The 25796-nt window shown below is 37.1% G+C and overlaps 2 protein-coding genes across 2 annotated transcripts in view; both read left to right on the top strand.

Annotated features, from left to right (window-relative positions):
* The first annotated feature begins 3558 nt into the window (after positions 1-3558).
* On the top strand, positions 3559-6603 carry LOC306876896 (neurogenic differentiation factor 1-like). The gene is made up of 2 exons (XM_079428345.1): positions 3559-3710; positions 4559-6603. Exon 2 carries the CDS (start codon positions 4568-4570, stop codon positions 5612-5614), a length of 1047 nt encoding a protein of 348 aa, XP_079284471.1. The 5' UTR covers positions 3559-3710; positions 4559-4567; the 3' UTR covers positions 5615-6603.
* Positions 6604-8494: 1891 nt separating this feature from the next.
* Positions 8495-25796, top strand: part of LOC306876952 (ceramide kinase-like protein) — a 63790-nt gene continuing 46488 nt past the window's right edge. The window contains exons 1-2 of the mRNA XM_079428422.1: positions 8495-8945; positions 24812-25045. Coding sequence (XP_079284548.1) covers positions 8606-8945; positions 24812-25045 — 574 coding nt within the window. The 5' untranslated portion in view covers positions 8495-8605. The remainder of the gene's footprint in view (positions 8946-24811; positions 25046-25796) is intronic.

Raw genomic sequence — 25796 nt, 5'->3', positions numbered from 1 at the left:
TAGAAGTTAATTGATATAGAAAATCTATTTATGACATTATTTTTGACAGCATCGTCATTTTACAGCATTTTTACACAAGGGCCTTGTAGGTTTCTTGAAGAATCTTGGAGACATTGCTGTATATATATATATATATATTTCATTAATTATTGTATCAATAATGGGGAAGTCGTGGCCTAATGGTTAGAGAGTCGGACTCGTAATCCAAAGGTTGTGGGTTCGAGTCTCAGGTCCGGCAGGGATTGTAGGTGGGGGGAGTGAATGTCCAGCGCTCTCTCCACCCTCAATACCACGACTGAGGTGCCCTTGAGCAAGGCACCGAACCCCCAACTGCTCCCCGGGTGCCGCAGCATAAATGGCTGCCCACTGCTCCGGGTGTGTGTTCACGGTGTGTGTGTGTTCACTGCTGTGTGTGTGCACGTTGGATGGGTTAAATGCAGAGCACAAATTCCGAGTATGGGACACTATACTTGGCTGAATGTCACTTCACTTTCACTTTCAAATATTCTATTCTGATTTAATGTTCAGACATTTTGAAAAAGAGAATACGCTGTAGGAAATGATTTTTCGAACTTGTAAATAAAAATAAAAATAAATAAAATAATTTGATTACGTTTTACAAGAAAATACTATTTCAGTCTATTTACATTTTTCACAATGACTTCAATGTCACTTGCCTTTTTTCTGTGTAGTTTCTTTATTTAATCAGAAGATGGCGCTCGTGGCCATGATTAGACTCTTCCCATCTCATACACTGAGTGAAATAAGGGTTTAAGTGAATAAACCAGCATATTAAACGTAAAATGCATTGACTTGTAAGCATTTTAAATAATATCCTATATTTACAGTAGGGCCTATATTTAAATATAATAAGGTGAAAGCCAACGGAGCTGTTTATTTCTTTTTACATAGGCGACTTTAATGCACTGGGAATTAATTTCCTTATAAATGCTTGCTAAATAGAATCAAAATGATTTCTAATTCGTAGAACTCTGGTGCAGAAACATTTGTTTTTGTTAAACATTAATACAAATGTTTTATATAGCTATTCACTTTAATACAACATTAATAAGCATTATTACATTAGAATGCCACACAGATCATTATTTCATAGCCTATATTTAGCTTATATGTTATCATACATGATATAGGCTAGGCCTACTGATGTTTTTATTAGGCTATATAACATTAACAACTTGTTAAAGGAAATGATTTTACCCGTGTTAGCCGTTTGTTTTCTTGTGTGTGAATTGAAATGCTGTTGAAGCGAGCAGAAGGGGGCCTCGAGAGGCCGCACTGGCCCCATATGCAGCAGGTGGCCTTACCTGCAACCCAAACGAGCCCTTGAACTAGACAAACACTGAATCCACAGAGCTGCACAGATGGGTCACCAGCCAAAACGAGTGCCTCTGCATGATTTATTGCGCCAGAATACCACAGAACTAATCAGCGGACAAACTAATTAATACAAATATGCATTTTTGCATAAGTAATTAGAGCAACTCGCAATGAAATAAGAGATTTATTCAGTCGGGAGAGCCATTCAAGCAGAGAGAGATTTGGTTTGGATCCACTGATCCACAGTCGGAGGAGAGGCCTGTTGGTTTAAGCAGAGCGCGTTAAAGGTCAAATAATTAATAAATATCATTGGCTTGACCTCGTATTGTGTGTCGAGAGCGGAAGCTTACAGGAAGCGACCTACTTCTGTTACTTTTGTATCAGTACTTAAAACTTGAATAATGCCTAAAATAGGCTGTATATAAATATAACCACAAATACATTATTTTATACTGGCCTATCCGTTTAAGCAGTAATCTTAACTTTAGCCTTTTATTTAGCTATGCACCTCAGTATGAAGACAGAGAAAATATCAGTCTGTGGAAAGCAATGCAATACAGAGTCTGTATATTTTAATGCCTGTAATTTGTAATAGCAGATCAAATAAAGAGTGTCAATGTGTGGGATGCTGAAGAAACGAGGAATGCAAAAAAGCATGAAATCCACTGAGTTGCTGTCAGTGGTGCTGAAATCACTCTCCTCACATCTCTTGGTTTGCATGGCAACAGCGAGATATACAGACGGCTTCCTTTCGGACCTTTGGCCGGCACAAACTTGTCGATTTTTATGAGAAAGATTAGCAGCACGCAACGCCCATGAGTGTTCGTGGACACTTCACGGTTACCTGGTTATCAAATGTCTGCGGTTGGCCATTAACAGATGTCAGGAGAGATAAGCACAGATAAGCAAACAATGGAAATGAAATATTTTCCACGCATGAACAAACAGCATGGGAGGATAGAGACGAAATGCTCAACTCAAGATTTGGAGAGAACAAAAATAATTGCATTGCCTCAACGAAACAAATGTAAAACCTGCAAAAAAAAAAAAATGTTCTTATGAAGTTGAAAAATTCGAAGCCGAGCAAGCCTAAATTATAATAATTTCCGAATATGTTCGGTGGTCTGATTTTATACTGATTCTAACACAAAAATAAATCGCACGTAGGTCAATATTTTAAAGACAATGCTCTCAAAACTAACAACTACATACACGATTAATTGAGACATGATTAGATCATGCAACCGCTTTTACAATGTTACTTGTCAGGTGTCTAAATAATTCCAGGGAAGAAATAGTCTAATTTCCTCGAGGCAGAAACGCTCCACATGTGTTTAAATGCCATTGCCTATAGTTATCCCCTCATTTATGTTCAACGGTCATCACGTTGGTCTATCTTTTTTAGGGGGGTTCGAGGGGCAATGCTATTAAATTGAATAGAAAACAGCAGATTTCGGACGTTGGATCAGGTTAGTGAGCCGTGAAACAGGCTTTTTGTCAGGACGCGTGTGACTCGCGTGCCCACCGTCCAGCGCTGGAAAGAGGGGTCTCGAGCCAGACTTTGCAATCACTGTTTACAATCAATATCACGAGATATTTGTAAAAGATTGGCGACAAATCCACCCCAACAAACCACAAAATTCTCAAAAATCATATCGGCTGTTATTCAGCATAAAATTCGATTGTTTTATTTAGGCTATTTATTTTTATTAATTAGTCAAGTCAAATAATAATAAGTAGGAATAGTAATGAAAATATAACAATATCCTACTAATAATTATAATTTAATTTAAATATTATATAATTTAGGCGTATTTATATTCTTTAAGTCAGGATCTATTTAATTAGTGACAAAACCTACTGAGTGATTATGAGCTAATTTATGGACACGCATAAGGAATTGCCCGCATTAAGACAACGGGATGTAGCCAAGCTAAAGAAAGAGCCGGTCGTGATTGAATGTGTCCCACGCTTGAAAGGGTTAATCCATCCTGCGGGTACAAACAGGTCCGCGGAGTCTCTAACTGGCGACAGATGGCCACTTTCTTTCGGCCACAAAGGGACGGAATACGGAGCTCTGGCGAATACAAATGGACGAGATCACGTGACGCTTGAGGCAGTTTTCCTGACTTAGCCGGCCATATGGCGCGTGCCGGGGGAAGGGGCGGGGCCAGATGCCAATCAAGGGCGCAGGGTGGGACTGTAGAGGCAGCCACAGACAGACATCCACTCGCATCTTCCAGCATCAGCAGCAGCGCTATATAACCAGAGCATCCCATCGGCGCAGCCACATTAGGCTTCACTCCGCAGGACTTCCCACACCACAACGAGGGGCATGAAACTATCATAACAAGACATTCAACAAATCCTAGGTAGGCATGTCATGTTTCTCTCTTTTTAATAATTATGTCTGCATTTCACATTTGTGTCTGTATTTTCACATAATTCAGATCATTCTTATGATGATAACGTTGTGGTAAACTCAACTGAACAGACGTTTCATTTTGATCGGCATAGCTAGATTGTGCTTAGCTGATCCAATGAAGCATATAGCTCGTAAAACCCACAAATCAACCCATAAAAACTGAAAACGTAAATTAATTGTTACATTAGATATAGTGAAGAAGTGCTAACTTGCAATGACATTGCGCATTTCAAAGTAAAAAAAAAATGTTTCTGTTAACATAATGAAACATTTTTTAAATGTAATCATACACGAAGAATTGTCCCGTAAAGGGACTAATAAATATTTCTTTACAATCTTGATGTCTAAACTATAGCCTACTGTTGCTACAATACTTGCTTTTAGGAATAAAATATCAAAACTAGTTAAATCTTGCTGTTCAGTTAAGCAGGAAGGCAATACCAGTTATGAAAATTCAATTAAATAATTAATTCCAAATTTAAGCAGAAATTATATTTTGTTTCTGAATACCTATAGAATAAAAATACATAAAACGATATTCCTTATCAAATTCCTATATGCTTTATTTAAAAACGAACAACAAGGGCTCTATCTGATTAGGAAACACTGATGATGTTACATAATAAAGCTGCATAAAGTAAGCAGCTATGATTCATCCACAGGTCATGTGTTGTTGCATTTTGGACGTGCTGCGTAGCGCATTTCATTTTTAAGGGTTGCATGGCTCTCATTAGAAAGATAACACAGACAGTGTAATTGAATGGACGTTTAAAGGCTTTATTTATCGCTTTGCAGAGTTCCAACATGACGAAGTCTTACACCGAGGAAAGCATGATGCTGGAGTCTCAAAGCAGCACGAACTGGACCGACAAGTGTCACAGCAGCTCCCAAGACGAGCGAGACGAGGAGAACACCAGCGTGCCCATGCATAAGGATATGGAGGACGACGAAGTGGGACTCAACCGACTCGAAGATGAGGATGACGAGGAGGAAGAGGAGGAGGAAGAAGACGGCGATGACACCAAGCCGAAAAGACGGGGACCCAAGAAGAAGAAGATGACCAAGGCGCGTGTGCAGAGGTTCAAAATGAGGCGCATGAAGGCGAACGCCCGGGAGAGGAACCGCATGCACGGCCTCAACGACGCGCTCGAGAGCCTGCGCAAAGTTGTGCCGTGCTACTCCAAAACGCAGAAGCTCTCCAAGATCGAAACGCTCCGACTGGCCAAGAACTACATTTGGGCGCTTTCGGAGACCCTGAGGTCGGGCAAGAGCCCGGATCTGATGTCTTTCGTGCAGGCTCTGTGCAAGGGCTTGTCCCAGCCCACGACCAATTTGGTCGCAGGATGCCTGCAACTGAACCCCAGAACTTTTCTCCCCGAGCAGAGCCAGGAGATGCCCCCTCATATGCAAACAGCAAGTGCTTCCTTTTCCGCTCTTCCCTACTCCTACCAGACGCCCGGTCTTCCCAGCCCTCCGTACGGTACAATGGACAGCTCTCACATCTTTCACGTCAAGCCGCACGCGTACGGGAGCGCACTGGAGCCGTTCTTTGAAACCGCGCTCACAGACTGCACCAGTCCCTCGTTTGACGGACCCCTTAGCCCGCCTTTGAGCGTCAATGGGAACTTTTCCTTCAAACACGAGCATTCGTCGGAATTCGAGAAGAACTACGCCTTTACCATGCACTATCAGGCGGCGGGCTTGGCCGGCGCGCAGGGACACGCGTCTCTTTACGCGGGCTCCACGCAGCGCTGTGATGTACCCATGGAGAACATTATGTCGTACGAAGGGCACTCGCATCACGAGCGGGTCATGAACGCCCAGCTGAACGCGATATTTCACGACTCGTGATTCTAACGGACATTTGTGAGACTGCTCGTCACGGTATTCTGTTATGGCTGATGCAAAAAGAGCAACAACATTTTATGCTTAATCTTATGTACGTATTTATTGTTGTTACTGCCTTTAGGAGAAGAGAGAATTCGTTTATTCTCGTTCACCTTATGTATTGTATTCTATAGCGCTTCTACGTTGCGGTCACACACAGGTGGGAACAGGCGTGACCTTCTTCAGAATGTGTTAATTATCCATGCTACAAAATCACAAGCAATAATTTGGAATCTATGCAATTTTTAATCCAATACTGGGCCAATTATAGAAATGAATAGAGATTGATATATTTTTCAACCTATTACATTTTACTACTTATCTATCCCATATTGAATTATTTTGTTGTGATTTTGTATAGAATTGTTAATTTTTATAAAGTCAGATCCCTGCATCATTCCATGCAACCCCTCATGTTAATGTTTTATAAAACTGATTTATCTCTTGTTTATACAGTACTCAATCTAGTAATAACCAGCAGGCAAGTGCTTAAAAATCTGTAATGTTGCCTTAGCAATGAATTACTGTAAAATCATGCAGAGTTGCACAACTCCCATCCTCTGAATCCCGTTTAATGTTACGTTCAATCAGTGATCATTTGTGGAATTGCGAATTGCTTGAGTGCTGGGGGGTGGGGGGGAAAATTCGGTGTTAGAGTCTCAGTGTTGTACATAAAAGCTTGACTATCACCTTTTAAATTCACCCTGTGTAAAAGCTGATCGAGAGGCCTGTCTTTCTAAGATGGAAAATAAATAATGGACTGAATTAGTCTGCTCTAACTATTCGGGTATTTTCGACCGGAAATTTTAATTGGTTGCGAAGAAGGAACAAACAATGAAGATGCAACCAAAAAAAAGAGGTTGATTTCAAAGTGATTCTAGTTTTGAGACTGTTGTATGTGTGTATCAGTTCATGATGGAGGTTTAAGAAATAAAACAAATGGTTTTGAACTGAACATTATTACAGTCATTTATGTAATGCACCCCCAGCCCTTCAGAATAGGTTTTACCTTCATAAATAATGATTTTTATTTTCTTTAAAACACATACTTGCTCTAATCTGATTATTCAGATAGAAACACAGATATAGATGAACAAAAATGATTCATGTTAGTCTCAAAATCTAGGCTACAGTATCAAAGGTTTCGTGTGATGAATAGCGTAGATGTTTGAAACTGTTGGCTAAATTTTGAAGCTATTAACATTAAATCTCAAGGTCACGTGAATTTATACCCTTGAATATTATTAAACACATTTTTTATTCTGTCCTAAAGGACTTTCATTGTTAGTAGGCTTTAACTAACCTTAAGCTGCTGTATCGATTTAGTGCGCAATAAGAGTGTTTCTGAACGCATTGCCTACAGCTAAAATAAACATTAAATCAGCTCAGAGGAGCCCGACGCAGAGCCACGATATAAATTCACCTCCTAAAGTCTGAAATTATCCAGGTTTATTTAAAACCACACAGGGGGGAAAAAATCTCCTCAAAATAACATGACATGCAGGATCACGAAATGTCGGTGAATTGCTTAACGCCAAAATCGCTGTTGCGCATATATCGATACATTTGTAAAAGGTTTTCATCTCTAAAAAATATTTGGAATTTCTAAATACACTATATCACCAAATACCTCTAGAGGGAAAAACTCACATCAATTCGTCCTCGATTCGTTTATAATCCACAACTGTTCATGCCACGCCTGCAAACAAATCTTCTTAAAATGAACCGGATATTTGTGTTTTATTGAAGTGCAGAAAAGCCTTTGTTCATTATTAAATTAAGTTAAAGTTGTCACACGCAAAATATAGATTACAATGAAAATAAGAAGATAATGCTGTAAAAGAGAGTTATTGAAATGCTCCCGCATATTTTAGAAGCGTATGAAGATAAATTGACAAAAAGCATACATTATATATATATATATATATATATAGAAACGCAGATATTGATATATTATATATGCATAAAACAAAATAAAAACCTTGTAAAATCCTGTAAAATAGGCACCTGTTCGCTGAGAGCAAGATTTTTGGAGGCTATGGGAGAAATCACGACTAACATTGTCCTTTAGAAATGTGTTTAATTTATACGACTTTATTGAGATTGTTGGCAAAACATTTAAAAAATAATTTGGCATATAAAAAGGGGAACATCCGGGAGTGAAGTGCTTAGTCTCAGAAGCTTTGGTCACATTTAGGAACTGTCCAAGGTGCTGTGTGAGGAAGACTTTTTTTACACCTGTTCACCTCGTACTAGGGCTAATAGTTTAGCACACCAGATAAACCAGGCATGCAGTCATTAGAATAAGAAAACACATTCAGTCGTCCAAGTCTGAGGCAACCTATATATTTATTAACATAAACGAAAAATAAAATCCACAGAAATACTGTCACAGTGTCCTCCTTTTCTATTTTAAGCCGTTGTTTATTATTTAACTAACTAGTGTCTATTTATAGTAGGCCTACTTTAAAAATCAATAGTAATTGCATTAAAATGAACGCAATAGTGACTTTTTTTGCAAATAAATTCTATAGGGAAATGTTCACATATCAGCTAGGCCTATTCATTTCTTTACAAGCATAAGCCTACCTTTTTTTTTTTTTTTTTTTTACAAAAAGTTGGTTTTTCAATCTTTTTTTCAATTTCACTAGCTCTAGCACTTTAACCTTTCATTAAACATGAAAATTTCGTCTCCTAGTAACATCAAATGGATAGTTTAAAAGGAATACATGTTAAAATGGCTTGTCATAGTTTTTCACGTTACCACACAAATTAAATGATTATTTGAAATAGTAATAATAGACTAAATGCGAGTGATGGCAGCGCGCGTGCTCGGCTAAGAATGCCCAGCGGGCGCGCGCGCTCTAGAGGTGCATGGAGACGAGGAGCTTCCTCAAGAGCCTAGCGACCGAGAGCTGGTAAATTAATACACAAAGGCGAGCTTGCCCCGCAAGCATGGACGTTATGTATGAATGCCCGTGCAAATCGATAAATGTCCTCAACGCGTGGTCGGAGAGTCAGGAAGAGTTGCGCGAGACGCAACCGGTGTCTCCTCGCGGGACGAGAAAGCGAGTCAAGGCAAAAAAGAAAAAGCGAAAACAGCAAAACGAGAAACGCTCCGTCTCGGCCCCTCAGTTATGCACGGATGACGCCGATAAATGCCGAACAGAAAAGAAATACAGACCGGACGAACCGATTGTGAGAGGAATCTTCCAAATCGGGAAGAAGAGCCACGACGTGGTTCTCACGGAGACGCGGGTAACATGGACACCCATTCAGCCCGAGACCCCTACAGGTGAGCAGCGCCCGCCGTTTCCATGGTGATCGCATGCTACTCCTGTTTACTTCCTGTGTGTCTGGCGCTCGAAGTCATATAAACAAACCATTTATTCATTTATGGTGTTTACAGACACGGCTGCACATGCAGTCTCAGCATTGCTTGATAAGATTTATTAGCACATGGACTTAACATTAGCAATGACTGAATGCTAGGCTAGCCTATAAACTTGGTTTTATATGTCGAAATGTTAGAATGAATCATTTCATTTTTATTCACTCTTTCTTATTTTGCTTACATAGGCCTATATGTTTCTGTCTTGTTGGAATACAAAGAATAGAAAAGATTCATTAAGACAGAGACTTAATAAGAATTAATGTTTTTTTTGTAATTTATTGAATCATTGGGTCTCTTTCTCTCACATACTTTGGTTATGTATATAGGACTCCTTTACGAAAATTAACCATGGTTTTACTACAAATAAACATAAATAAATAAACAAAAAACATGGTTACTATAGTTAAACCATGCTAACCACAAATTAACATGGTTTTGCTACATTAACCTTAGTTTAACAATTTGTAGTACAACTGTTGTTATACAAAGGGTAGTCAATACACCACAAAAAACATGGTTACTACACTTTTACCATGGTTCATTTTCATAAGGGCTGACACATGATGCACACATAGGCCTACAATTAACACACAAACTCTAGACTCACACATCAAAAAGTTGCATTTTCAGAAATATATATATCCTTCTACCACAGCATAGCTTTCCTAAACACCTGTCTCTATGAAGTTAGCAAAACAAAGGGACATCATCCACAATGCCATTGCTTCAAATTTAAACATTTACACTTTATGCATTCGGCAGACACTTTAATCTAAAATGACTTACATTACAACAAAGGTATATATTTGATATATTATGCATTCCTTGGGATTTGAATTTATGATCTTGGTGTTGCTAGGCTCTGCTGTTTGCGGGGTCGTTTACAAGAAAAAACAGAAAACTTTCTATGCGTGTTGGCTGTTCATTTACATGACAAGGGCGTTTTGTGGGCCTGAAAATGCAAACTTTTAAAAACGGGTTTCAAAGTGCACGTTTTTGAAAACGATACCATTATCAATTCAGAGTAAACTATGAAAACGTGAATTGTTGAAAATGGTGACATCATGCATATGCATATTATGCATTCAGTATAGGGGCGTAATGTTTCTTTAGAAAAAGACATCGCCGACTACTGGCCTGGCATGCATAATCCAGCATTTTTAGTCGTTTTCCTGGATCCGTGTGAATTAAAAAAGCCCCCTTGATGCAACATTAAAAAGTCCAAAAAGATCCCTTTTAAATGTTTTTTAATAAAAATACACTTTGTCATTTATTTTCACAAAAAAGTGTGCTGCTCCAACAATATTCAATAAAATATGTTGATCGTTGTAAACATTAGAATCAGAAGTAAGCAAACTGTGGGTAGCCATTAGCTGCATTGTACCCTACTGTAATAATTACACAAACAAAAGAGGGCTACAACAATGTAACAATCCAAATAAAGGGGGTAATGTTAGTCCTGCCAGAAACTCATGTGTAACAGCTGTGTTGGTAATGGACTCCGGCTGACTGTTGTGACCACCTAAAGTAGGGCATCTGTCAGTCTTGTGGACAGTTAGCAAATGTCCAAGTAAATGATACTCAAAACTACCATCTGCATCAGTACACTAAGTAGATAACCATATGACTTTAGGAGGATTTGATTTAATTCAATATTAGTGAAACCCTAAGCCGTGTAGATTTTCACTTTGGGTTTGATTTAAGGAATCCACCCACATTTTTAGTAACTAGAAATATATGCAAACATGTCAGAGGGGGCTTTTATATGGAAAATGCAGCAACATCAAATATAAACGTGCATAAATATGAATATAAGACCACCTTTGCTGTCGTCTTTGAGGCATTCATTAAAAATCCCTCCAAAATTGCGCTTAAAGAGTGGATTCTTGATTTACGCTGTTTGATTGATCAGGGAACAAAAACGAATGGGGAAAATGAAACAATTTTGAAACACGCCCAGCAGTTTGAAGCTGAGGCATGTACTTCCTGTCTTTGGCTGTTGTTTTGTGCAGGCACTTCAAAGCGTGAACGCTGCCGAGTGCAAGAGAGACTTTCAGTCAGCGTAAGCTTTATAGACAGTACTTTTCATCTGTGATCCAAGCTAATGTTATTAAGCCAGAGCTCTCATTACACAGAAAGCATTCATCTAAAACCCCCTATGGCCTTTACCAAATGTTCTCTCGAAAATGCCAAAAAATGACAGCGAGATCCCGATATGCTGGGGTTCTCTATTTGACACTCATGTGCTTTTTTTATGCCGAGGGATAACAGATCAGAATATTGCCCCTGATCCCTCACTACAGACACAACTGATATCAAATTACATGATTGCAATGTGGCATTTCAGTTCTTGTTTCTATGACAACACTGTGTTGGATTTCAGTGATGATGTGATACCTCTGTTTACATCTCCTGTTGTTCATTTCTGATTATGCATTTTATTTGCAATGTCACATGCTTTAGACCTACAAAACAAAAACATTTAACATGTCACTTCTTAACATTTAAACAGTTTGATGCAAAAAGTCCGTCTGAGATTTTTCTTAGATTTTTTCTTTTAAATTAGCATTTTTATCATGGCTTCTTTGTTTAGGTTTAGTAATTTCACTTTAATGGCGAAGAAAAGGTTATTAATCGTTGGATGCCTTATTTCCAAAAATTATCCAATGTTATTTTCATGGGAGCCTGATAAAAATACTTGTTTAAAAAAGAATCTTCTTAGAGGTTTTTGCAACTGAAATCTTAAATCTTAAACCATTACAGGTTCTTTATACAGTAGGTGCTATATAGCACTTAAATTGGTTCCCTTATGATTACGAGCCAAAGAACCACTTAGCGGAGCTATATAGCACCTCAACTACCACAAAGAACCACTCATTTTTTATTGTGGGTAAAATAAGTATTTTTATCCGGCTCCTATGAAAATTGCATTGGATAATTGTTTATTTTATATAAAAAAATATATAGTATTGTATACTTATTAAATAATATTGTGAAGATTTATCACATTTTAAAATAAATATTCTCTATTTTATTATATATTTTAATAAAGTAAAATAAATATTCTAATAGAAAAAGTTATTTTAAATTGTACTAATATTTATTTCACATTACTACTATTTGTAAAATAAACGCAGCCTTGGTGAGCATAAGAGACTTCTTGGAAAGACATTTAAATAAAAAATCATTATTTGATCAGAAGTGTATATATATATATATATATATATATATATATATATATATACACATATATACATAAATATATATATAAATTAGTATTTTGAAGCCATATGATAGCTTTGTTTGATGAAAAACTGAAATGTAGTTTTTAGTCACTTACACTCTTGCCCTCCATTGTAACTTTTACTCAAAATATGATGAGGTTTGTTCTTTTGTGACACTTTTTTGTCTTTTGTCAGAAGAAAATCAGATGGGTTTGGAATGATATGAGTAAATGATGACAGAAGTTTAATTTTTGGGTGAACTATCCCTTTAAGATGCCACTAGCCACAGAGCTGACAACAGGACAAACCGTAAATAATATATAGAGTTTCTTTTTTTAGAGGTCAGCAGTATTTCTACTGTATGATTTAAAAATACCACTGAAGAATTCTCTCATGGCATCACCTACAGCCGATCCAGAGTAAACAACATGCCAGTTAGCTCAACTTTTAGAAATGAAAGTAGAGCCGGGTGAATTGGCCTCATATTCAGCCACAACCACAGAAGCGCGCGGGAGACTGGGATTGTTTGCCAAAGGGATCTGGGTTTGACTTTTTGAACCCTGAATTTGCTTAGCATCGGCCTTGGCTTTACTTCAGTTTGTCTGCTGAATGTACAAACACCGTGATTTGATCTGGGTGCCAGAGTAGTTCACGCCTCCAGTCCACGCAGTTCATTTAGATGACTCTGGTGGGTTCACGCCATGTGTGCGCTGATTTTACCTCTGGCTCTGTACACGTATAAAAACAAAGCTCTTGGGTCAGAGATTGCAAATGTGTGCTTTTATTTATTTTTTTAATCATAAAACTGGATACAGATGGCAACAGTTTAAGTAAATGATGCATGTTATATAAACACTGAGTCGTTTTTCACCACTAAAATGTTTCCACTGAATGCTTAAATGATGGCTAATTTCAGGAGATGAACCTATAGGAAAAAAAAAAAAAAAAAAAAATCACACGAGATTGCTTCAGTATCTCAATTATTTCTCCTGATAACAATGAGATTATATGGAAGTATTTTGTTTCTCAGAATTTGTACTGACAAAACACCCTTATCTCCTCATATGTGACAGTTTCAGAAGTCTCAAATTCGAGTCGGCATGTAAAATCTGAGATTAATCAGACATTATTTAATATTAAAATTGCCATAAAACAAAACTATAACTCAAACTATATCTCAGCTAAGCAATTTTAGGAGAAACATCTGATGAAAGTCAAGCTTAGAACTCAATTAGGTCTTCTGAACTATGAAGAACAACCTCTGTGCAATAATAATAAAAAAAGAACATGGTGTGGATTAAACTGCTATTTTTAAATCCATTATCAGATATGACCACTGCAGGGATTTTCCTTTCTACGATGAAAGAATCTAATTACTTTATAGAGTGTATCCTGTATGCATGCTCGATTATCTCTAAGAGGGAGTAATACATTAGATGAGAGATGCTCAATGCCATTCTACTTCTATATGCGTTTTAAAATGATTTTGTTTCAGATTAGATCCTAACATATTGACTTAAATTCTCAGCTTTTGTTTCATTGATCACTTAGCCATTTATATGAGCGCTGAGCTGAACGAGCATGTCATGCAAGCAAATGCTATATGGTTTACCATACACAAACTGAGGTACTAGATCTTTGAAAATGACCTGTTTTTCCCAGAACTCTGAGGACTTTGGTTGACCATTGCGGTCAGCATGGAGCATCTGCCCCAGTGTAGCTCTCTGGAACTTGACTGACTGGCTCAGCCTCAGATTTCTGAGGCTAATTGCACCGCTGAGGTTATCTGATCCCATTTCACAGTACCGAGGGACAGAAGGGGGACATTTTTTAGTCCAGACACATTCTCTAACCTCCGCATGGAAAAATGCTGGGCAGAGTCAACGTCAGTTCTACAACGGTATACTCTTCAATAAACCTCAATCAACCAACAAAAAACATGTTTTGCAACTTCAGATATGCTGATAAGTAATGTTAATTTAGCAATTTAGCCACATTAATGAAGTTATGTTACACGTTTAAGCTATCCAGTCTTACAGATCACTTTTATTTCCTCTTTCATATCCGCAAATTATTTTGGCCAGGAGCATAATGAAAAGTAGGTGACGATAATTGTTTATTTCTAGAGCCTGTTTAAAAATAATGAGCAGAACATCATTAGCATCAATAATGAGCCATTATGCTGAGGCATGCTCAGCTCTTCTACTAACACCTGAGACTCGGAGTAGGAGCCTCTGGGTACAGACCCAACGAGATAGACGTACATGCTTCCAAAAGTGCATGACAGCATAAGAATGAGCATAAGAGCAGTTTTGCATTGCATGAAATGCATCTCGCAGTAAGCCTGCAGTGTTTCCACCATGTCAAATTGTTATAAACACAAGTCGTTCCAAATTTGTATGACTTTCATTCGTTTGGAAAACACAAAAAAATATATTTTGAAGAATTTCAAACAACACTTGACCTTGCTGACAAAACAAAACAAAAAACAAAACAAAACAAAATGTGGCTAAACAAAATCTACCAAAAGCAAAACATCAAAAGAAATTTTGATGATAATGAGACTTTATTGCATTTATTTTTTCACTTTGACAGAAAAATCTGTGAAATGTATTTTAATAATAAAACAGAGAGCATTACACTCTTATTGGTAGCTGAATGCATAAATTAGCAAAACATATATTTAATTTAATTAACCAATATTAAACAACAAAACAAAACAGAAATCAAAACAAAAACATCAAAAGTTCCAGATTTGTCCAGAACCACAAATTGGATTCTGATTCACTTTTTTTTTTTTGCATTGCACTGACCTTGACGGATAAATCAGTAAAATGTATTTAAACAGTAAAGTGGAGAAATTGGATTCTGATTCACTTTTTTTTTGTTTTTTTTGCGTTGTGCTGACCTTGACGGATAAATCAATAAAATGTAAACAGTAAATTGTAGTGTATTACACTTTTATTGCCAAAACATATTTAATTTAATAAAAAAAAAAACACAAGGGGCGGTGTGCAATGATGGAAATCTGCATGCTCAGACCAAAACCAAATGTAACGTAATAAAAAAAAAACGCAATATTAATATGTAATTTAAAGAAATAGTTTAATTTAGCTCAAAGGGAATCATTTATGATTTTATAGGGATTTGAACAGAATCACTGTTACAGTGATTCACTGAACGAGCCGTATAACAAACTCTGCACTGGATATTAAAATCCAATTAAAATCCAATTAAGACATTAACTTGTGAGCACAAAACACAAGATACTTTTCTTTTCAATATAAATAAGATTTTATTTATATAAACCTAAGACATAAACTAATCTAACACATGAACACAAGCGTTCACACATCCACATGTTGCAGAAAGAGAGAAAGTGAGGAAAGGATGAGTTTAAGAGAATGGAAATGTGATATCCCAAGTTTATAGCAATATGTGCTATTGCATAGACCTGAACAACCATCAATCACTTATTTAACCCTCGCTTTGAGTTTCTCAATGAGGCTAAAATTTATATTAAGTGCACCTGATTCAGTTAGAACCTGGAGGTGTCACTTGCTTGCTTTGCCTGTGTTAAGGGGTTTCCTTTGTGACGTCGTCGTTGCAGAAAGGGGGTTTCCCGAAGTGTCTGATTGGTTGAGAGTTCAGTAGTCGTGAAGTGACGTCTTGGGAAGCCAATGGAGTTGTGGCTGGTTGAGGTTTTGAGGCGGTCACAGACTCCAGTTGAACTCGGAGACGAGGCGTGGCGGCAAAACTTAACTGAGTACACAAAACTCACAAAGGAAAATTAAATAAATTACAGTAAAATAATAAAAGGATGTAACGAGACTAGGTTGGTTTTCTTCTCATCGTGGTAGCAGCTGGCACGTGGGCCAGAGCACGCTCAAAGAGCAGCGTCAAAACGCTGTGGCAAAAGGGAATAGGAGGAGAAAGGAGAGGACCAAGAGAGCATTTTTAAGAAGAAGAGCATTTTTAAGAAGAAGAGAGAGTTTGATGGTGTCTTGAGTTTTTAAACTTGGCTTCTGGACACATCCCCTCTGGTGTCTTGACCAATTAGATAGCTATTATCTTAGCTAGGGGTGTTCCTTCCATCATAAATCAGCATGTTATCAGTCACATGGTCCAAATTTTACAGGCTCTTGCAAAGTATACTTTTGGGCATGATTTCTATAACAAGACTATGATGCATTTGACAAAGAATTGATTGTAAGAAACATTTAAAGCATGATTTTTCACACTCATACATACCAAACACACATCTGAATCCTTCAGCTATTCAATAGTGATTAAAAAAATACATAATATTTGATTAAAACATGATAATCTAATGTGTGGGCTACAAACATAATATAGGTTATTTCTATGCAGAGAAATAGCTCATAGGTCCTTTTAAGATGATTTTTAGTACATATGAACAGATTGTCACTAGTGTGTAGTTCTATGGATAATAAGAGGCATGTTCTGTGACGACCAGAGAGAGGTTAAAAGGTCTCCTATGGAATTCAAGTCTTTGTCTTGTATGGTGGAAGACCTGCCCAAGAGAGTCTGTAGCTCGTGATTTTCTATCACAGGTTTACATGTGACCATCAGTCTTGATTACTTGCAACAAATTTGACAGTCTCCTTCCTGAATTGGAATTATCAATAAGTGTTCTTTTGTCTCAAGGTTGTAAGCTATTCTGTGAAAGAGCCTTGCTGGTTAGTTTGCTTGCTTCAGACTAGTTGGAGCTAGGAATCTGATTTACGACGTCTTGTTTCCTCATGTTTCAATGTTCTGATCGCATCTTAAATTTATCTTATTCAGTCTCTGATATCCTAGACAAATATACAGTAAAAAGCTGCACTGCACATGCAAAGCAGTGTTTGCGTTTTATAGATTCTTTAAAAAGCTATATATCAAGCAGATTGTCCCACTCACGCCAATCAGCTGGCTTGTGTACCGAACACAGTCAAAGTTCAAGTGTGTGACCCCTCTGTATTACAATAGGGATATACAGTGTCACAGTCTAATTGCACACAGGGAACAAACAGGCTGTCTCCTTTGTTTGCATCCTGGGGGCTTGAAAACGGCAATATAACAATGTAAATATTGGGTTTTGGTGTGTGGGTCTGGGCACACAGGCTTCCACAGGCACAGGTGGAAAATATGCTCTCGGACGCCATGCTGGGAACCACATGGCCCCACACAACATGGGGGCAAAGAGTGGCTTGCTGACCTGGCACAGGCTTTCCGCAGTTGGACCCTTTTCAAACCACAGTATTAGTTTCATCTGTGAGAGCGCTGCACGCATCAACAATGAGTAGAGAGAAGATGAGACAAAGAGACCCTCTGCCAAACTGCACCCTGTGAATTCAGGTGAACAGATGAGATTTAAAAGACATTCAAGGAAATTTTCTATATGGAGAAGTAACTATAAATCTTTACATTTTCTTCAAGAAAGAGTGGTGCTTACTTGTGCAAATTTTACTAGCATGATACTAGGATGTTGTAGGTGGTTACCAGGGCTTTGCTATGCAGTTTCTAGAGGTTTCTATGAGGTTACTTGCTGGTCCAATTTGAATAGCCTGCCTTAAAGTCTTCACACTGCAAAATCATGCTCTTAAAGTCAAATTTTCCTGGTTAAAATATCTAAAAATCTATGAAAAGTTATTTTAATTTACTTAAAACGCAAGCATCATTATATATTAAGACTTGTTTTGTTGTATCTTTAATACAAGTGTATTTTTTATGTTATTGCACTGGCAGATTTTTTTATTTATTTTACAATGTGTAAACAAATTGTTTTTAAGTTAAAAACAAGAGGAAAAAACAAGTGGAATATTTTATGGACAAGTGGGAAAAAACAACTAAGTCTTAATATTTTATGCAGTGTTGCTTAACTTGTTTTTAATGATTTGTACTGAGAAACAAGAAAAAATTAAGATAATTTGTGTCATAATCTTCTTGTCCACTGGCAAAAGTCTCTAGATATGGCATGGGTCCATCATTCAAAGTGATATTTTTTGGCCATTTTATTGTCAAACAGGCAAACATTGTTAGTCTAATCACTTAAAAAGTAACACAACACTTCTCAGATATCACAGGTATCATTTATGTCTGGCTCACAAACAGTATGAGATAAGATATAATACTTAGGTTTTTCATAATGTTAAGTATGAGCAATACTAAAAGTGATTCTTCAAGCACCGCTATTAAAATCAATGCATATACAGTACATAAGATCACATGTATATTGCAATCTCATTGTAATAAAGTCTAGCAGCTCAGATCACTGCCAGTGTAGAATTGATTCTTTTTGTCCATACATTAGTTCCATGATGACATGACGTCAGGCCCCCTGTGTCTTGCCTTTGCTGGAGCGCTGCTGAGAGGAAGCTTGTATCCATCTGGAAGCAATAAAGTTTTCTAGAAGAGTGCACAGTTTTATTTAATCTCCCCGTGTCTTACTGTGCCTCAAATGAAGGGCTGTTCCCATCTTGTCATCTGAAATCAGCCTCATGTGCACCAGAATATGACACTTGCCACGCTGGGGGCCACAGACACGTTGTTCCCTGCTTTGTTTTCTGCTCTCTGGATATCCGCTTTGCGAGGTTCAACAGAATTGGTATTTTCAAACTAATTAACAGTTTCCTACCATGCAAAGCTTTTATGACAACCAGTAATTCTTAAGAGAAAAAGATAATTTATAATTCTTTTTGTTTTGCATGCATGATGCACAGTGCACTTGTCCATGCAATTTTGAGATTTAGGTTAATTTTTGCCAAGACGGGCATCACTAATAATATTTATCATAAGTTAGGGATTTGTTTAGATCACTAACACAAAGTAAGGTGTATTGGGCATGAATAATCTTTAATCATGTGGCTTGTTGAAGACATCATAGATACTTGGACCAGTAAACAACCACCATGCATTATCTGGTAAAAAAAAAAAAAAAAAAAAATTCTATATTACTCTATAACTTAAAAATGCGCTGAGTCATACAATATATGTTATGACCAGAGATGGGTAACTGATTACATGCAATCTTGATTACAAAAATTAAAGTTGCAGTCCGTAGATTTTGCCTCTTTGTCGCCATCTCTGTTTAAAAACCTGGAATTGCAGTTACTTGTGGAATTATCTTTATTACTGGGTTGTAATCTGGCACGGCTCTAGCGCGGATGAATCTTATGTTTTGAGGTGAATGTGTAGCTGTCAGTCACCGCACCGGTGTGGATACTGTATTTAGTAATCACAGATTCTAGCCTACGTCTTGGAATATATGACCCAAATCAGAATTCTCACTGTATATTGTCATCTGAACAAGTAACAAGTCTGCCACATTTGTTCTGACCAACTGAGGAAAAAAGCATTACAATAAATCACGCTACCAATGGTGATCAAGTGTAACGATCGGTTATCACATCACATCGTGCAAATTATTATTAGTATTGTTATACTTTATTCTCAAATTATTCATGTTAACAACATCAGCATTGCGTGACTGAGTATAGTGTGTATTTGCGTGTATATTTCAATTTCTGTACAGTCAAATCTCTAATTGTCATACCATTCGAATGTTAATAATTTATTTTAACCCAAAAAGCAAATTTAATTATTAAACAAATCTTGTGTAATCCCAGGCTATCTGTAATCAAAAGCACGTTTAAAACTGGAATATAATTTAATTTAATTCACATGTGTTTCATATAATCCTTTCTGGATTACAATCCGCCATCAAGACGGTTCACTCCTATACTTATGAATGGGAGAAACAGCAAGGCGCAAAATGGAGGAATAGTCCCACCTTCTAAAAGAAAGAGCCAAATTTCCCATAGAAACCTGATGAGACCAGCCAATGCACATGCGCAGTCTTAAGTATGTTATGACTCCGCATGCGCATTGGCTGGTCTAGCCTGAAAAATAAGATTTTTAAACGCTATTTGAGCATGAGAAACAACATTCATGGGGCAATTAATTTCTGATTTTTGTTGCTGATTTGACATATGTAATTTAACTGTGAGTTCAGTGAGCAGTTTTTGAGATTTCAGGATTCCCCCATTCATTAAGATGGGTTTTGTACGAGCTGCCTGGAGGCGTTGCAAATATGGCCGCCTGTCAGTCCTCTGTCGTGTATGTCTTGTGTTCCCGCCTCTTGTGTCCTTATTTGGTTTGTTTCCTGTCCTCGTTTAATGTGATTATTAGTTTATTATTTTCAGCTGTGTTTTATTGTCTGTAATTAACCTGTGCATTTAAGTTCCTGTTTGTTGAGTTAGTGTTTGTCTGGTCTACTCGTTACGCCCCGGTGTTTCTGTGCGTTTCTTGCCTTGTTTGGATTTATTAAAGACTGTTATTTTGAGTTTATCCTCGTCTCCTTGTTCCTCGTTCATCCTTGCTGTGTGCACCGTGACACCGCCAAGTGAAGAGACTTTCCTCGAAAGGGAGTTTGTTTTAAAATGATTTCATTTGAATTCTAATTTTTTTATTTAATTAGTTGTCAGCTTTTCATTAAACTCACAACCCCCCTGCAGTTCCTTTACGAACCCTAGTTTGGGAAACTTTGACGTAATATAATTTTTAATGCACTTCATGTTGTAAATTACAATGAAAGTTTTCTTACTCTTTGCATTTTTTTTTACATCATTATGGTACAAGATAATGCAATTTAAATCAATGTGATAAACGAGTTAAATCAAAAGTAATCTAAAAGTAATCTGATTAAATTACCAAAATGTGTAATGTAACGGATTATGTTACTGACTACGATTTTTGTCATGTATTCTGGAATCAGTAACGGATTACAATTAGTAAGTAATCTACCCAACTCTGGTTATGACTATTGCACTGGATTTTGCAATTAAGTTATCAATTTAATTTCTACATTAATGATGATAAATCTCAAAGATGTTTGAGGCACAATTCCAAAACTTTAGTCTATACATTTTTTGAAAAAAATGAACACATGTAACAACTCGTCCTACTCTACTGAGTTTCATTTCATCCAGCCTGTTTTCATAGTAATCCAGAAAACATGAATCGGCAGCCGGTGAGTGTGATGACAGCAGGTGTGTGTGTGTGTGTGTGTGTGTGTGTGTCATCGATGGCTGTGGGTGGTGTCTACACACAGACACGCATGTAATTGTCAATGAGAGAGATGAGATCTCTGGAGATGACAGATCCATAGTCAGTCTTTAGGAGGGCTCTGTGTTATATGACCTCGTGTGTTACCAGACGTGTCATATTGATTTGGCCCTTTGCAGCCCCTTTAGACCAATGACCCTGAACATATGGCCCTTCTTATTTGTGAACTTGTGTGCCCTGCAGCAGAGGCACCAGCTTCCAAAATCTTCTTCAACCCCCTTCTCTATCCCCAACTTTGGGTTTCGTATGGATTACTCTCAAATCCCTTTTAGATCACACAAAAGAAGCGTGACGGCTTTTACAAGAAATTGACATTCAGTCTATGCATCTTAAAGGTGTGTTTTGCCTTTTTGATTACTGCAATATGGAATCTTTCAGATTATATACTGTGAATATGAACATGATCACATGATTACCTGTGGCATACAAAGGGGTAGTTTATCCAAAAATGAAATTTCAGTCAACATTTACTCACCCTCATGGTGTTCAAAACAAATATTCTGTCATTTTTTCCCCTGAAATTTTGAAGAATATAAGAATCTTTTTATATAGTGCCCACTGCTCCAGGTGTATGTTCACTGCTGTGTGTACACTTGGGTGGGTTAAATGCAGAGCACAAATTCCGAGTATGGGTCACCATACTTGGCCACACACCACTTCCCTTTCCCCTTTCCCTTTCATTTACTGTATATGTCAAGCTGTAAAAAAATTAAAATGTGTATGTATGTATGTGTGTGTGTGTGTATCTATCTATCTATCTATCTATCTATCTATCTATCTATCTATCTATCTATCTATCTATCTATCTATCTATCTATCTATCTGTATATTATTTATTATTGTATATGTATATTATTTTTTTGTATATTCCAGTAAAATGGATATTCGGAATAATAATAATAGTAATTAATAATGGCATATGCCAGTTGTCTTATTCAGTATTTTTATATATAGTCTTATTTGGATCATGGCGGTTGAGTAATCACCTTCACTTGATACATACATAATCGGAATATGATCACATTTTTATTAAATAATAATGGAATAAACACTCAGTGACTTATTGCACAACCTTATGGCACTTCCTTTGCAAAAAGAAACTGGAACAATCATTTAAGAGCAAGCATATTTTCAGCTTACGTCAGCTTTCTAATACTTGCATTAGCTTTCTAATTGCATCAGCATAGCCACGTCAAGAGATTAATTTTACTGCCAATTTTAATGTAGTTGTTAAAGTTGCATCATTATTTCCTTAAAAATAGATTAGCAAGTGTGGAGCTGTAATGTGGCTAAAATACAATAGAGATATATAAAAAAAAGTTTATGTAAGCAAAAATTTATGGGCTCCCAAAAATAGAGAGAGCACAGTATTAGCAAAAAGTAAAGTTCCAATTGTGTGGCCTGTTTTTTGAGCAGATCAGCAGGAAACACCAGTCAGACTTGTTCTCTACCAGGTGTATTATCTCAATCTACATCTCATTGCTTCTAATTAGCAGGCCGCTCATTTAAACTCAATTTTCCTGCTCTTAATTGGAGGGACTAATAAGGTCCTATTGCCAAAGACTTAAAAAAATAAAATAAAAAAATAAAAAACTCAGAGCCCAGACCAACCTGACTAGTGCACATGCTGATAAGTGCTGCCTGAAAAGGACAGTTGTACAGCAGCGTTTGGAGTCTCTCTATTAAAAGGGTGGGCATGTGCAAAAACTGCAGCACAATTAGCATCAAGCAGATAAGTCCTTCTCTAATCCTGTTTACGGTCGGCATCAGGCAGATGTGCCAAGATTGATTCGGACAAGGCGCAGGCTAACTGTAATGTAGCAGGAAGAAGCCCCCCTTTTCAGCCTCGTCCCGGTCTCCAACTACCCTTCAAGACCCTCCCTCGCCCCCTCGGAGGAAGCTTCCTGTACACGGCCGTTAACACGGGCCACTTTGTCATTTGCCCCGACTCTCGGAAAGCTCTGCCGGGAGAGATTATCTCCTATTCTCACTAATCCAATTGACTTGGGGTTTTTGTAGAGTGACCACAATGAAACGCAGTTTCGGAGTTAAATAAATAGAGTGGTGGAGGTATAGAGAAGTTCAAGCAGAAGCCTGAGTAGGAACAGATGGCGGTGGGTGTCCTGCACAGTAATGTGAGAGGGTAGTTAATGTTCTGAAACGCAGAGGTGAGGCTTGGGGTACTCCTAATGAAGAAAGGCTTTCACACGAGGAGAGAGACTGTCATTTAGAGAGGCAGCTACAGAACTCTGTCCATCTTGAGGCTCAGCGACAGATTTCAGTGTGGTTTAATTGGAGTTTGCCTGTGGGTAATGGTTTACAGCGGGGGGTCAGGGGAGAATAGGAAGCTCGTAGCCCAACATAACGCTGGGGTATCAAGTGCGGCGCTGTTGAAAGTCTGAATTCTCACCCATTAAATCTTTATTGTGTTGTTTGTTTTGGTTCTCGTAGAAGAATTAAAAGGATAGTTCACTCAAAAATGAAAAGTCTTGTCATTGAATCATCATGTTGTTGTTCCAAAGAAGAAATATTAAACATATTTTGTCTATACAATGAAAGTCAAAGGGTTCTGATAAGGACATATTAAATTGATCAAAAGTGACAGTGAAGACATTTACGTTGTTAAAAATTCTATTTCAAATAAATGTTGCTATTGTAAACTTTCTATTCATCAGAGAATTCTGAAAAAAATCAGTTTCTACAAAAAAATATTAAGCAACACAACTGTTTTCAATGTTGGTAATAATAAAAAAAAAGAAATTGAGCACCAAATCAACATATTATAATGATTTCTGAAGGATCATGTGACCCTTAAGGCTAAAGATTGCCATTGCAAGAATAAATACATTTTAAAATATATTAAAATAGAAAACAGTTCTTTGAAATAGTAATAATATTTTACTTTTTTTTTTTTGGTGAACTATGCCTTTAAACCCATTTGACTGTCAAGTGCTGTATCCCTGTTATAATTTTTTTTATAAAAAATATATAAAATAAAATAAAATAAAGTAAAATAAAATAAAATAAAATAAAAAGTCAATATAAAGAGCCAAACTTAAATAAGCCGGTGTCATATATATTTTTTTTTTTGTAAATCATATTTGCTTGTTGTTTTGAAATAAAACTTTCTCCCAAGTACTTATGCTGAAAGTCATTTTATAAGCTGAAAATAATTTCCTGCTAGACATGAAATTATTAGATCACCCACTGCCTCTGAATAAGTGCCGAAAAGTTTGCATTGGCATTTACATACTACAGTCTTAAATTTAACCAGGCCTTTAAGGGTCAGTTAGGGTGGAAAAAGATGAAAAAGATAAAAAAAAAAAAAACTACGTTAAGATTTGGCATTTAAACACATAACTTGGGGAAAAAAAATTATAATATGAATTTTAAATATTTATTGTGTGTTTGCTTTAGCTGACCGTGATGTGAAGAAGCAGGAAGAGTATGTGGAGCTTAAGGACGTGTTTGCTGTGAAGGTAAAGAGACGGCGCTCTGCGGGCCAGCAGACGGGTGGAACTCTGCTGGGCATCACACTCTTCCAGTGCAAGAAGAAAGGGCTCAAACTCAAGGAACATGCCATCCACCTCAACAACCTCAGTGCAGACCACTGTGAGATTTGGTTCAAGAGCCTCAAAGAGATCCTCAGTGGTACGTTCACACGCCAAAGCTGCTCAACATCCACCATACACTGAAATAACAAGGTCACAAATCAAACATTAGGCATTTTAGAATTACTTTATCTTGGAGCTTCAGTGAATTATATGACATGCAAACATTAACTTGGTCAACATTTGTTAAATTTTATTGTGTTTGCTGACATTTATTGAATAAAGTTAGCCCAACCCAGTAATGAATCGGATACAATTACTCTGTACCTAAACCTAGTGAGTGTAGCATTTTAAGTGTGCTCTTGATGCAAGACAATGTTAATTATTAATTAAAGATTTTAATTATGCTGATACTATTTTATGCCAAATTCTGTGGCAGCATGTCTCATTTGCAGTAAAGGCAATCTCATAATGCACTGATGAGAAACAAATATATATATATATATATATATATATATATATATATAAAAAAAAGTCAGGGAAATACTTTCAACAACCTTTAATCAAACTTTAATTGCATCATTGAGCTGTCTATGTAGAGCATTAGACTCACTTGCTCATTAGGTGTTGGAACAGAGCCTTTGTATCACAATTGATTTCTCAAGTATGCATCAGACCAATAAATATGATGTGAAATGATGTTCTAGGTGTGTCAGCAACATCCTGACTACACAAAACAGTCATGAATAAACTCCACGGACTGGATTATAAAGTATCTCTTGTTCAGAAAGCCGAGGGGCACCATCTCTTTTGTGTGATGACCGTATCATTGTGTGGTGTGTCTGAAGAGG

This window comes from Barbus barbus (assembly GCF_936440315.1).
Source record: "Barbus barbus genome assembly, chromosome: 11".
NCBI lineage: Eukaryota > Metazoa > Chordata > Actinopteri > Cypriniformes > Cyprinidae > Barbus > Barbus barbus.
The sequence above is the reverse complement of the archived record's forward strand: the minus strand, read 5'-3'. Positions and strand labels throughout refer to the sequence as shown.